Genomic DNA, 13,727 nt, shown 5'->3' on the forward strand with positions numbered 1-13,727 from the left:
CTACTGTTTTTTTGCAATATTATAAGCTTCTTTTAATCTAATACTAACCTTAACTTCTTTAGTTAGCCATGGATAGATCACTTTTCCAGTTGAGTTTTTATTTCTCAATGGAAAGTATATTTGTTGAGAATTTTGGAATATTTCTTTGTATATTTGCCACTGCTTTTCTACCATCCTACCTTTTAATGTAATTTCCCAAGTTACGTTGGCCAACTCGTCCCTTCATACCTATGTAATTAGCTTTATTTAAGCTTAAGGCTCTAGCTTCGGGCGTAAGTATCTCATTACACAATACAAGATCTAAAATAGCCTGTTCCCTGGTTGGTTCCATGGCATCTTGTCTCAAAACTGTCTCGAATGCATTCCATGAACTAGTCCTCCAGACTATCTTTGCCAATTTGATTTGCTCAATCTTTGAGAATTAAAGTCCTCCATGATTATTACATTACATTTGTTACAAGCTCCTATTATACCAGTACTTTTTAAACAAATTTACCAAGGGAAGAAAAATTGGAGATCTTGCTAACCTGAACTACTCCTGCATATCTCTCGGGGCCTCTTTTAGAACAATGCCACCAGTAAGCTCCAGCTTCAGCTGCAGTACTGTAAATGCAAAGAAACAATTGTATGTTCCTCTGGTGCTGTGGAATCTACTTTGATTGCAGAAATACGGTTGTGGTCATGTATGGAAATATTTATCACATCACACTGCTAGCACTGGTGTGCTATTTAGGGCACATGTATCGAGGGACTGTCTATGATGATGATGATTATGTCTTCAATTGGAAAATTTCAAATGAACAATTTGTGTGTTCTTTTTTAAACAGCCCAACATGATCAGTTGAAACTACTTGGTACTGATAATGCAATTTGTAAGCTCATGCCATGAATTTCTGCTAGTATTTCACCACCCAAGTGTCGTAAGTAGATAACATGTTGTGGCTGACCATGATGTGTGATAAATATCTACACGAGTAAAGGAGACCACATATCAGCTTCACATGTAGAGAAATTCATCATAGGTCAGGCTTCATTTTTTATTTATAACATTTAAAGCAGATTTTCAGCTGTAAAAAAAAAATGCAATTTACTGAGTATTTTGTAGTATTAGCACGTTAATTAACGATCCTCTTCAACAACAACAACTTGCATTTATTTGGTGCCTTCAGTATTGTAAAATGTCCTAAGACACTTTATAGGACTGTTATCAGACAAAATTTGACCGAGTCATATAAGGACATATTAGGACAGCTTAGTCAAAGAGGTAGGTTTTAAGGAGTGTCTTAAAAGAGATGAGAGAGGTAGAGATACAGAAAGGTTGAGGGAGGGAATCCCAGAGCTTGGGGCTTAGACAGCTGAAGACACGGCCACCAATAGTGGAGGGCGAAATAAATCGGGGATGCACAAGAGGCCAGAATTCATCATTAGAATGTCACACCTATGGAAATATGACTTTTCTTCTCACACACAGGTGTTAATGAAAGTACTCTCGCTATCTGTGTACAACTGGACTGGGCGCACTACTACTCATTTTTGATGGTTATTTTTAATTTTGAAATAAATTCATCATAAGAACATAAGAGCATAAGAATTAGGAACAGGAGTAGGCCATCTAGCCCCTCGAGCCTGCTCCGCAATTCAACAAGATCATGGCTGATCTGGCCATGGACTCAGCTCCACTTACCCGCCCGCTCCCCATAACCCTTAATTCCCTTATTAGTTAAAAATCTATCTAACTGTGACTTGAATACATTCAATGAGCTAGCCTCAACTGCTTCCTTGGGCAGAGAATTCCACAGATTCACAACCCTCTGGGAGAAGAAATTCCTTCTCAACTCGGTTTTAAATTGGCTCCCCCATATTTTGAGGCTGTGCCCCCTAGTTCTAGTCTCCCTGACCAGTGGAAACAATCTCTCTGCCTCTATCTTGTCTATCCCTTTCATTATTTTAAATGTTTCTATAAGATCACCCCTTATTCTTCTGAACTCCAACGAGTAAAGACCCAGTCTACTCAATCTATCATCATAAGGTAACCCCCTCATCTCCGGAATCAACCTAGTGAATCCCCTCCAAAGCCAGTATATCCTTCCTTAAGTAAGGCGACCAAAACTGCACGCAGTACTCCAGGTGCGGCCTCACCAATACCCTATACAGTTGCAGAAGGACCTCCCTGCTTTTGTACTCCATCCCTCTCGCAATGAAGGCCAACATTCCATTCGCCTTCCTGATTACCTGCTGCATCTGCAAACTAACTTTTTGGGATTCATGCACAAGGACCCCCCAGGTCCCTCTGCACCGCAACATGTTGTAATTCCTCCCCATTCAAATAGTATTCCCTTTTTTTTGTTTTTTTTCCCCAAGGTGGATGACCTCACACTTTCCGACATTGTATTCCATCTGCCAAACCTTAGCCCATTCGCTTAACCTATCTAAATCTCTTTGCAGCCTCTATGTGTCCTCTACACAACCCGCTTTCCCACTAATCTTTGTGTCATCTGCAAATTTTGTTACACGACACTCTGTCCCCTCTTCCAGGTCATCTATGTATATTGTAGTATCATTAAAGTATTAAAACATGAAGTCAAAAAGCTAATGCATCTGTTGTTTAAATAGTTTAATTCAGTTATCTGCCCAAGGCAACTCCATGTATATTATTTTTAGCAGTAGTTTTGTGTTCATGATTTGATGCTTTTGAGGATGTTTTTTTTATCTAAAATGAGTGACCATGAGTCACTGCTACATAATAAATCATAGTTACCGAACAACGTACCACGGGTACAAAGTTTATCAAGTACTAGTTTGGCAAACTATCTCCCTCAGTAACACATTAACATAATTACATTGCATCATGTCAATAGACTGTCTTGCTTTTCATGGAAATCAGAAGTTGTTTTCTACCTAAAGGGGTAGGGACAGTTATCCATTTGTCATGAATACATTTGAATTGATGCAAGTGCCAAATTTTTCATACAACAATACAATATCACATCCTGAAACTGTCTCCCTGTAATTGACTAAAACTGTTCATAGCAAAATTTAAGGACTAAAGAAGGAAAAGTTTCAAACAATTATTTTTTTGCCAAGGATCTTTGGTCGTAAAGCTCCTAACTGGCAGAATATGGAATAGTCTATGTTAAAAGCAAAGTGGAACTTACTTGATGTTTATATTCATCATAAAAACGTGGACAGTACTAATGATTTGTTCGTGTGGTATCAATGCCTTTAGTTTTTGTAAAGCTGTGGTAATGTGTATGTGGATATGTGCTTGCTTTTGATCCACTGCAATGTGTAACCAAGTGTACTGAAGTTAAATAGATACACATTGTTGCCAACTGCTTATGTTCTGAGTGAGTGTTCAGTTTTTCAATAGCCGTTTACATGACTCACACAGTCCCTTTTAATATTTTGGGATTTTCGAAACGTCAAATCATCCCTCAAGTCCTTGCATCTCTCTTCTACACATAAGTCAACATAATACAGTGCATGAAGTTGGCTTGCGATGCTGCTTGATAAGCCACCTACAGCAGGTTTTACATTCAGATTGCAGTCATACAATGCCTTTCACAACCTCGGGCCATTTGGATATTCTGGTTGTGAGATGGTGCTAAATGCAAGTTAAATTGACCTACTCTACCGCAGGTACGGTAGCATAAAGATTGTTACTGGCCTACTAAACTACAGGCCTGAACTAATAATCCAGAGGCATGACTTCAAACCCACTATTGCATTTTGTGAATTTGAATTCAATTAATTGAATTAAAACATTTGGATAAAAAACTAGCATCAGTAATAGTGACAATGAAGCTACTGAATTGTCGTAAAAATCCTCCAGAGAAGGAAACCTGCTTTATATGTGACTCCAGACCCACAGCAATGCGGATGACTTTTGACTGCTTTCTGAAATGGTCTACCAAGCCAAGTTGTATAAAACCGCTACCCAAAAGTACAATAAGAATAAAACCGGACGGACCACCCGGCATCAACCTCGACATTGAATTCGGACACGACATTGGATTCGGACTCGACAAAGCCAAACTCAGCCCAGTTGACCTTGCAAATTGGAAGGCCTACCCTGCACTCTAGTCAAGTAACCGCATAGTCATAATTACAGAAATATACCGGTCAGCCAAAGTCCCGGACTCTTCCATCATCAGCGTATCTTCCATCGACAGGACAGTCCTACCAGAGGTGGCAGCACATCTTCAGCCAGAAGTGCAGTGTGGATGATCCATCTCAGCCTTCTCCTGAGGCCCCCACCACCATCACATGCCAGTTCGATTCACTCCCATGATATCAAGAAACAGTTGAGTGCACTGGATACATCAAAGAATACGGACCCAGAAAATATCCTGGCTGCAGTGCTGAAGACCTGTGCTCCAGAACTAGCCAAGCTGTTCCAACCTGACATAGTAGAAAATTGCCCAGGTGCGCCCTGTGCACATAAAAAGCAGGATAAATCCAAGCTGGCCAACAGTCAACTCTCAATCATCAGCTTCTTCTCCTTTTGTATGGTAATAAATCAAATGTCAATATCTAAGTTGAATATCCAGGCCAAAGTTTCCGGTGTAACAGCGTGGATATCTTGTAGGCTGCCTGCAAATTTCCTCTGAAGGCAGTGCTCAATGATGTGTTCCAGGGTCTGATTAGGAGCTCCACAGTCGCATGATGGCGATGCTTTAATCTTCCATCTATGGAGAAGGTGGCAGCACTACCATGACCAGTTCTGAGGTGGTTGATGGTTGGCCACTGTTTGCGAGGAAGGTTTGATCCTTCAGGTTGAGATGAAGGGGTTGACTTATGAAGAAAGGTTGAGCAGGTTAGGCCTGTATTCATTGTAGTTCAGAAGATTGAGAGGCAATCTTATTGAGACATATAGATAATTGACGGGGCTCGACAAAGTAGATGCAGAGAGGATGTTTCCACTCATGGAATGTAGAATTAGGGGGCATAGCTTTAGAATAAGGGGTCGCCCATTTAAAACTGAGATGAAGAGGAATTTCTTCTGAGGGTTGTAAATTTGTGGAATTGTCTGCCTCAGAGAGCTGTGGAGGCTGGGTCATTGAATATATTTAAGGCGCCGTTGGATTTTTGAGCGATAAGGAAGTAAAGGGTTATGGGGAGTGTGCAAGGAAGTGGAGATGAGCCCATGATCAGATCAGCTCGAGGGGCCAAATGGCTTACTCCTGCTCCTATTTCTTATGTTCTTGTATGTCGCAGTTCTTCCAAGTATTTCACCATTGGCTGAGGGAGATCACTGAAGGGCTTTGGCTATGATACAAAATGGGCTTCTAGATTTGAGATGGGTTGGTGGTAGGTTGTTCAAGTCAGCCTGGATAGGCATGCCTTTGCTGGTTTAGAAACATAGAAAATAGGTGCAGGAATAGGCCATTCGGCCCTTTGAGCCTGCACCACCATTCAATAAGATCATGGCTGATCATTCATCTCAATGCCCCTTTCCTGCTTTCTCTCCATACCCCTTGATCCCTTTAGCCGTCAGGGCCATATCAACTCTCTCTTGAATATATCTAACGAACTGGCATCAACAACTCTCTGCGGTAGAGAATTCCAGAGGTTAACAACTCTGAGTGGAGAAGTTTCTCCTCATCTCGGTCCTTATCCGTAGACTGTGACCACTGGTTCCCCAATATTGGGAACATTCTTCCTGCATCTAACCTGTCCAGTCGCATCAGAATTTTATGTTTCTCTGAGATCTCCTCTCATTCTTCTAAACTCCAGTGAATACAGGCCCAGTCTCTCCTCATATGTCAGTCCCGCCATCCCGGGAATCAGTCTGGTGAACCTTCGCTGCACTCCCTCAATAGCAAGAATGTCCTTCCTCAGATTAGTACACCAAAACTGAACACAATATTCCAGGTGAGGCCTCACCAAGGCCGTTTACAACTGCATTAAGACCTTCCTGCTCCTACACTCAAATCCCCTAGCTATGAAGGCCAACATGCCATTTGCCTTCTTCACCACCTGCTGTACCTGCATACCAACTTTCAATGACTGATGTACCAGGTCTCGTTGCACCTCCCCATTTCCTATCTGCCACCATTCAGATAATATTCTGCCTTCATGTTTTTGGCACCAAAGTGGATAACCTCACATTTATCCACATTATACTGCATCTGTCATGCATTTGCCCACTCCCCTAACCTATCCAAGTCACCCTGCAGCCTCTTAGCATCCTCCTCGCAGCTCACACCGCCACCCAGCTTAGTGTCATGTGGAAACTTGGAGATATTACACTCAGTTCCTTCATCTAGATCATTGATGTATATTGTAAATAGCTGGGGTCCCAGCACTGAGCCCTGCGGCACCCCACTAGTCACTGCCTGCCATTCTGAGCATCTGGTTTATCTCGACTCTCTGCTTCCTGTCTGCCAACCAGTTCTCTATCTACATCAATACATTACCCCCAATACCATGTACTTTAATTTTGCACATTAATCTCTTGTGTGGGATCTTATCAAAAGCCTTTTGAAAGTCCAAATACACCACATCCACTGGTTCTCCCTTGTCCACTCTACTAGTTACATCCTCAAAAAATTCTAGATTTGTCAAGCTTGATTTCCCTTTCATAAATCCATGCTGACTTGGACCGATCCTGTCACTGCTTTCCAAATGCACTGCTATTTCATCTTTAATAATTGATTCCAACATTTCCCCCACTACTGATGTCAGGCTAACCGGTCTATAATTCTCCATTTTCTCTCTTCCCTCCTTTTTTAAAAGTGGTGTTACATTAGCTACCCTTCAGTCCATAGGAACTGATCCAGAGTCAATAGACTGTTGGAAAATGATCATCAATGCATCCACTATTTCTAGGGCCACTTCCTTAAGTACTTTGGGATGCAGACTATCAGGCCCTGGGGATTTATCGGCCTTCAATCCCATCAATTTCCCTAACACAATTTCCTGACTAATAAGGATTTCCTTCAGTTCCTCCTTGCTAGACCTTCGATCCCCTAGTATTTCCTGAAGGTTATATGTGTCTTCCTTCATGAAGACAGAACCAAAGTATTTGTTCAATTGGTCTGCAATTTCTTTGTTCCCCATTATAAATTCACATGATTCTGACTGCAAGGGACCTATGTTTGTCTTCACTAATCTTTTTCTCTTCACGTATCTATAGAAGCTTTTGCAGTCAGTTTTTATGTTCCCAGCAAGCTTCCTCTCATACTCTATTTTCCCCTCCTAATTAAACCCTTTGTCCTCCTCTGCTAAATTCTAAATTTCTCCCAGTCCTCAGGTTTGCTGCTTTTTCTGGCCAATTTATATGCATCTTCCTTGGATTTAGTGATTGCATTCTTGGGAGACTGCATATTTGTGGTGAAGGTGTGGTGGTGCGATGTTTGCAAGCACGGGCAGCCAAGGTGTTGGTGTCGATAAAAGCGTACCGGTGATAATTCATCAGCAAAGTGATGGAAGGTGTCGCTTACAGTGCTATCAAGCAACACTTGCACACCAGCTCACCGATGCTCAGTTTAGGTTCAGCCAGGTCCAGTATGCTCCAGACCGCATTACAGCCTTGGTCCAAATGTAGAAAAAATAGCTGAATTCCAGAGGTGCCTGCCCTTGACATCAAGGCAGCATTTGATCGAGTGTGGCATCAAAGAGTAAAATTGAAGTCCATGGGGATCAAGGGGAAAACTCTGCACTGGCTGGGGTCATACTTAGCACAAAGGAAGATGGTTGTGGTTTTTGGAGGCCAATCATCTTAGCCGCAGGACTTCGCTGCAGGTGTTCTTCAAGGCAGTGTCCTTGGCCCAGCCATCTTCAGCTGCTTCATCAATAACCTTCCCTCCACCCTAAGGTCAGTAGTGGGGATGTTCGTTGATGATTGTCAGTCTTCAGTTCCATTCACAACTCCTCAGATAATGAAGCAGTCAGTGCCCATATGCAACAAGAAATCGACAACATCCAGGCTTAAGCTGATAAATAGCAAGTAACATTCACAATGACCATCTCCAACAAGAGAGAGTCACACCACCTCCCATTGACATTCAACTGATTTACCATCGTTGAATCCCCACCATCAACATGCAACTACCTTCATAAATACTGTGGCTACAAGAACGGATCAGAAGCTGGGTATTCTGTGGAGAGTGACTGACCTCCTGACTTCCCAGAGTCTTTCTACCACCTACAAGGCACAAGTAAGGAATGTGATGGAATACTCTCCACTTGCCTGGATGATTACAGCTCCAACAACACACAAGAAGCTCAACACCATCCAGGACAAAGCAGCCTGCTTGATTGGCACTCCATCTTAAATATTCACTCCCTCCACCACTGGTGCAATGTGGCTGCAGTGTGTACCATCTACAAGATGCATTGAAGCAAGGACCAAGGCTTCTTTGACGGCAGCACCCAAACCCTGACCTATACCATCTAGTAGGACAAAGGTAGCAGGCGCATTGAAACATATAATTACTTATGTGGACGTACAGCACGCCAGCGCCATAGGAAAGCTGCTGTTTGTGCAGCTATTGGTATAGTGACGTGAGGGATAGGCTAATGCATTGAAATCTTTCAAATTAATGCTAATTGCACAAATATATATGTCTCAGTTCAACTTGGGCTTTTAGATTGTTTGTCAATGCATAACTGTGTAACTGTGATGTTTCTGAAGTGTTAACACATTATTATATCGGTTTTTTTTATATCCCAGCCATTTCTGACAAGTAATTTAAAAAAAAATAGAATTTGGACATGATGAACTAAAAGCTTTCAATTAATTCTACCATAAACCAACTTGCAGAATGGGCATATAAATGGCAAATGAATTTCAATGTAGATAAGTGTGAGGTGGTGCAATTTGAGAGGAGGAATAAGTAAGCTACCTGCTCTTTGGAAAATAAGAGTCTAAATGGGGTAGAAGTGCAAAGGGATCTCAGTGTATAGATTCACAAATCATTAAAAGTAGCATCAAAGTGCAAATAAAGCACAGGTTCATTTCTAGAGGGATAGAATTCAAAAGTAGAGAAGTTATGTGAAACTTGTATAGAATCATGTCTGATTCTCTCATGATTCGAGATGATGGTGTGGCAATATGGCATTACTGTATATGTGCTTTTAAGAGGTTGCATTTGCTGTCTTCATTGTAAAATTTGCTCCCTGACAAGAAGTTTACGCTCAAATGAGTTTGAGACCCGCTCAGTGCAAGAAAAAATTAGAAGAACATTGGCTATGAGGTGTAGTACCTACGATCCTGTTGTAATTTTTACCTGCAGCTTGCAGTTATAGACAAACTGGGATAGAAATTTATCTTGGGTGGTGTAAGATTGACGGCCTGTTGTACGCCACACACCATAGTCAGGTCCACTGACTTCAATGGAACAGACTATCAGGTGGGGCATGTATTGTGCGGCTGTTGCAATATTGCCTGTTTTGTGCAACTGCCCAAGATGTTATGCCGGAAACTATCTTGTGTATGAAGCTCCTTTTTAAGAGCGACTGTATAGTACTAGATTATTGCTTTCATCAGCATTCAAATTACAAGAAAGATTAATATTTAAAACATTCCTGTTGTATTATTAGTAGCATTCATTTTTTTTAAATCTTTCTCCAGAAAAAACACAAAAAGGGTTCCATTGATTTACAAAAAATCAAGTGTGCAGAAATAGTGAAGCATGACAGTGGCCCAATGCCTTGTCAGAACAAGTATCCTTTTCAGGTATGTCAATTCATGATTATTCATTTTTTTTGTTTCTGTCTTGTGATTTTTTTTTGTACTCAGGTTGTGGATGATGGTGGCAAGGCTGTATTTATTATCCAGTCCTAGCTGCCATTGAGGTGGGCCGCCTTCTTGAACTGTTGCACTTTGTGTGGTGAAGGATAAGGATGAAGACTGTCAGAAGGGCAGCCAGAATACTGACCATGGCACCTTGGAGCAGGAGGCTGTCCAAAGGGAGGAGAAGGGGAAGCAAAATGCGGTATTTGTAGTGGATTCAGTAATTAGGAGGGCGGATACCATCCTCTGTAAGCAGGATCGAGAGTCCCACATGGTATGTTACCTACCTGGTGTCAGGGTGAGAGACATCTCAAACCGGCTTGAAAGGATATTGGAGAAGGAGAGGAAGGATCCAGTTGTTGTGGTCCATGTTGGGACCAACAACATAAGAACAAGTAACCCGAGGTCCTGTTCAGAGAGTACCAGGAGTTTGGAGCTAAATTTTAAAAAAAACAGGACCTCGAGCTATAATCTCTGGATTCTTACCTGAGGCACCTGCAAGTTCCATTGGGAATGGGCTCCACCTAAACCGACTGGGATCTTAGCGGAAAGGATAACTAATGTGGTCACAAGGGCTTTAAATTAGTAAATGGGAGTGGGGAGGACTTGGGTGGAAAAGATACTGGGCTGTAAATTGCGGCCTCTCCAGGAGTGTGCGCACGTCGTATGCACTCGAAGAGGCCCCGCAATTTCCGGGTTTAAGTGTGTACTGCGCGTGCGCCTAAACCCGGCACTTGCGATCTGTCAACATTTCTTTTGACAGATCACACGCATCCCTGGGAGAAAGGCCTTCATGGGCGAAATGGTGGGCTATTTACCCAACTCCTGCCCAGCAAATGTCGTTCAAACTCTTACGCCTGGGGGAATAATGTGACCCAGGTCTAAAGAGGGGTGGGAGCTGAGAGCAAGAACATGATCAAGACGGGAGAATGGAGGAATGAAGCAAAATAATTTGCAGGGCTATGGTGCAAGGGCAGGGGAGTGAGACTAGCTGAGAGTCGGCCGAATGGACGACTTCGATGCTGTAACCATTCTCTGATGCTATGGACTAATGGATCACATTCTCGTCCCCCTCCCACACTCCCCCCAGCTCGGTTAGACCTGGATCATCTTCTTCTACCCCCACCCCGTTTACACTTGCATCACGGTCTCCCTCTCCTTTACTCTTTACCCCCCACAGACCTCAGCAGTTCAAAAAGATAGCTCGCTACCACCCTCTCAAGGGCAACTGGGGATAGACAATAAATGTTGGCCTTGCCTGCATACTGACAATGAATACATTAATTTTGAAAAATGGCAGTGTATTCTGTGTTGGTCTTACTAACGTGCATTTATGTGTTAGTTGCCAGATTTGATTATTCCGATATTCTCATAGCCAGCCTCCCATCATCCACCCTCAATTAACTTGAGCTGATCCAAAACTCTGCTGCACATATCCTAACACCGAGTAAGTCCCGTTCACCCATCACCTCTGGGCTCATTGGCCTACATTGGCTCTCGGTCCACCAACTCCTTGATTTTTAAAATTTTCATCCTCATGTTGAAATCCTCCTTCGCTTCAACCCTTCCTGTCTAAATTTAGCAGTGTGAGCACTGAGAGTGCACCTAACCCAGGATTATGAGCCCTGTCTGTTCTCTGAAAGCAGTCGTGTTAACATTGTGAGCTCTGGTGCCTGCCTGTGACAATGACTGGATCAAAATGCATTTATCCACAGCAGGCAAGATCAAATTACAGATTTCAGACAAACTGTTGAGCATGCCTTGTCCTCCAAGGAGATTAATCAGAAATTTGGTCCAACCATTTGTGGTGCAAATAAACGCAACCTAGATTTAATAATGCGCAATGAGCCAGATTTAGTTAATAGCCAAACGATGTGTGAACATTTGACTAATAGTGACTATAATATGATTGAATTATATCTTGTGTTTGAAAGGGAGAAACCTACTAAGATTCTAGATTTAAGTAAGGCCAACTCCACAATAAAATGGACACATTTGTTAACTGGTAAAATGACAGAAGATCATCAGTGTGAGATGTTCAAAAACACAATTTAACATGATACAGAACCAGTTTATAACCGAGGGGCAAGAGCTCCACTTGCCATGGACGACTAAAAAGCTAAGGAACAACATAAAACTAAAAGAGAAATCATAGAGGAACGCAAAAAATAGCACAGATCCCGGCGAATGGGAGAGATACAAAGAACAGCAAATGATGACAAAACAGATTATAGGAGCTGCAAAAAAGGAGTATGAAAAGAAACTTGCAAGGGAGATCAAAATTCAGCACAAACTTTTACAATTATTTTAATAAAAAGACTGCAGTTAAGAGCAATGTGGGCCCCTTAAAAACTGACTGCTGATAGTATAAATGGAAATAAGAAAATGGTGGACAGGTTACATAATTACTTTTCAGCAGTATTTACAGAAGAGGATAGCATGGCAGACATCCCAAGGAAACTAATATTGAATCAGGGACAGGGACTCGCCAAAATGAACATAAGCAGATTAACAGTAATGAAAATAATAACACTGAAGAATGACACATCCCCAGGACCAGATGCATTTCATCCCGGGATTTGATACTAAGGGAACCAAGGGTTATGGGGATAAGAACATAAGAACATAAGCAATAGGAACAGGAGTAGGCCATACGGCCCCTCGAGCCTGCTCTGCCATTCAGTGGCTGATCTGATCATGGACTCAGCTCCACTTCCCTGCCCACTCCCATAATCCCTTATCCCCTCATCGTTTAAGAAACCGTCTATCTTAAATTTATTCAATGTCCCAGCGACCACAGCTCTCTGAGGCAGCGAATTCCACAGATTTACAGCCCTCAGAGAAGAAATGTCTCCTCATCTCTGTTTTAAATGGGCGGCCCTTTATTCTAAGATCATACCCTCTAGTTCTAGTCTCCCCCATCAGTGGAAACATCCTCTCTGCATCCACCTTGTCAAGCCCCCTCATAATCTTATACAATTCGATAAAGTGTCATTGTGTTTCATGCACAAGTCTCCCCAGGTCCTGCTGTACTGCAGCACTTTGCAATCTTTCTCCATTTAAATAATAACTTGATCTTTGATTTTTTTCTGCCAAAGTGCATGTCCTCACACTTTCCAACATTATACTCCATCTGCCAAATTTTGCCCACTCATTTAGCCTGTCTGTGACCTTTTGCAGATTTTTTGTGTCCTCACACATTACTTTTCCTCCCATCTATGTATCGTCAGCAAACTTGGCTACGTTACACTCAGTCCCTTCTTTCAAATCGTTAATATAGATTGTAAATAGTTGGGGTCCCAGCATTGATTCCTGCGGCACCCCATTAGTTACAGGTTGCCAACCAGAGAATTAACCATTTATCTCGAATCTCTGTTTTCTATTAGTTAGCCAATCCTCTATCCATGCTAATATATTACCTCCAACCCTCTGAATTTTTATCTTGTGCAGTAACCTTTTATGTGGCACCTTGTCAAATGCCTTCTGGAAATCCAAATGCACCACATCCACTGGTTCCCCTTTATCAACCTTGTTCGTTACATCCTCAAAGAATTCCAGCAAATTTGTCAAACATGACTTCCCTTTCATAAATCCATGCTGACTCTGCCTGACCGAATTATGCTTTTCCAAATATCCTGTTACTGCTTCTTTAATAATGGACTCCAACATTTTCCCAACCACAGATGTTGGGTTAACTGGTCTGTAGTTTCCTGCTTTTTTTTCTGCCTCCTTTTTTAAATAGGGGCATTGCATTTGCAGTTTTCCAATTTGCTGGGGCCTCCCCAGAATCCAGGGAATTTTGGTAAATTACAACCAATGCACCAACTATCCCTGCCACTACTTCTCAAGACACTAGAATGCAAGCCATCAGGTCCAGGGGATTTATCTGCCTTTAGTCCCATTATCTTACTGAGTACCACATCCTTAGTGATTGTGATTGTGTTAAGTTCCTCCCCCCCTTATAGTCCCTTGACTATCCACTGTTGGG

General features: G+C 42.1%; 1 protein-coding gene across 4 annotated transcripts in view; it reads left to right on the top strand.

Annotated features, from left to right (window-relative positions):
• The window catches only part of tec (tec protein tyrosine kinase), a 301,217-nt gene that overhangs the window by 63,034 nt on the left and 224,456 nt on the right, over positions 1–13,727 (top strand). For all 4 annotated transcript variants that reach the window (XM_070870133.1, XM_070870134.1, XM_070870137.1 and 1 more), the window contains one exon: positions 9,578–9,682. In XM_070870133.1, the coding sequence (XP_070726234.1) occupies positions 9,578–9,682 (105 nt within the window). The remainder of the gene's footprint in view (positions 1–9,577; positions 9,683–13,727) is intronic.

Source organism: Pristiophorus japonicus, chromosome 2, assembly GCF_044704955.1.
Source record: "Pristiophorus japonicus isolate sPriJap1 chromosome 2, sPriJap1.hap1, whole genome shotgun sequence".
NCBI lineage: Eukaryota > Metazoa > Chordata > Chondrichthyes > Pristiophoridae > Pristiophorus > Pristiophorus japonicus.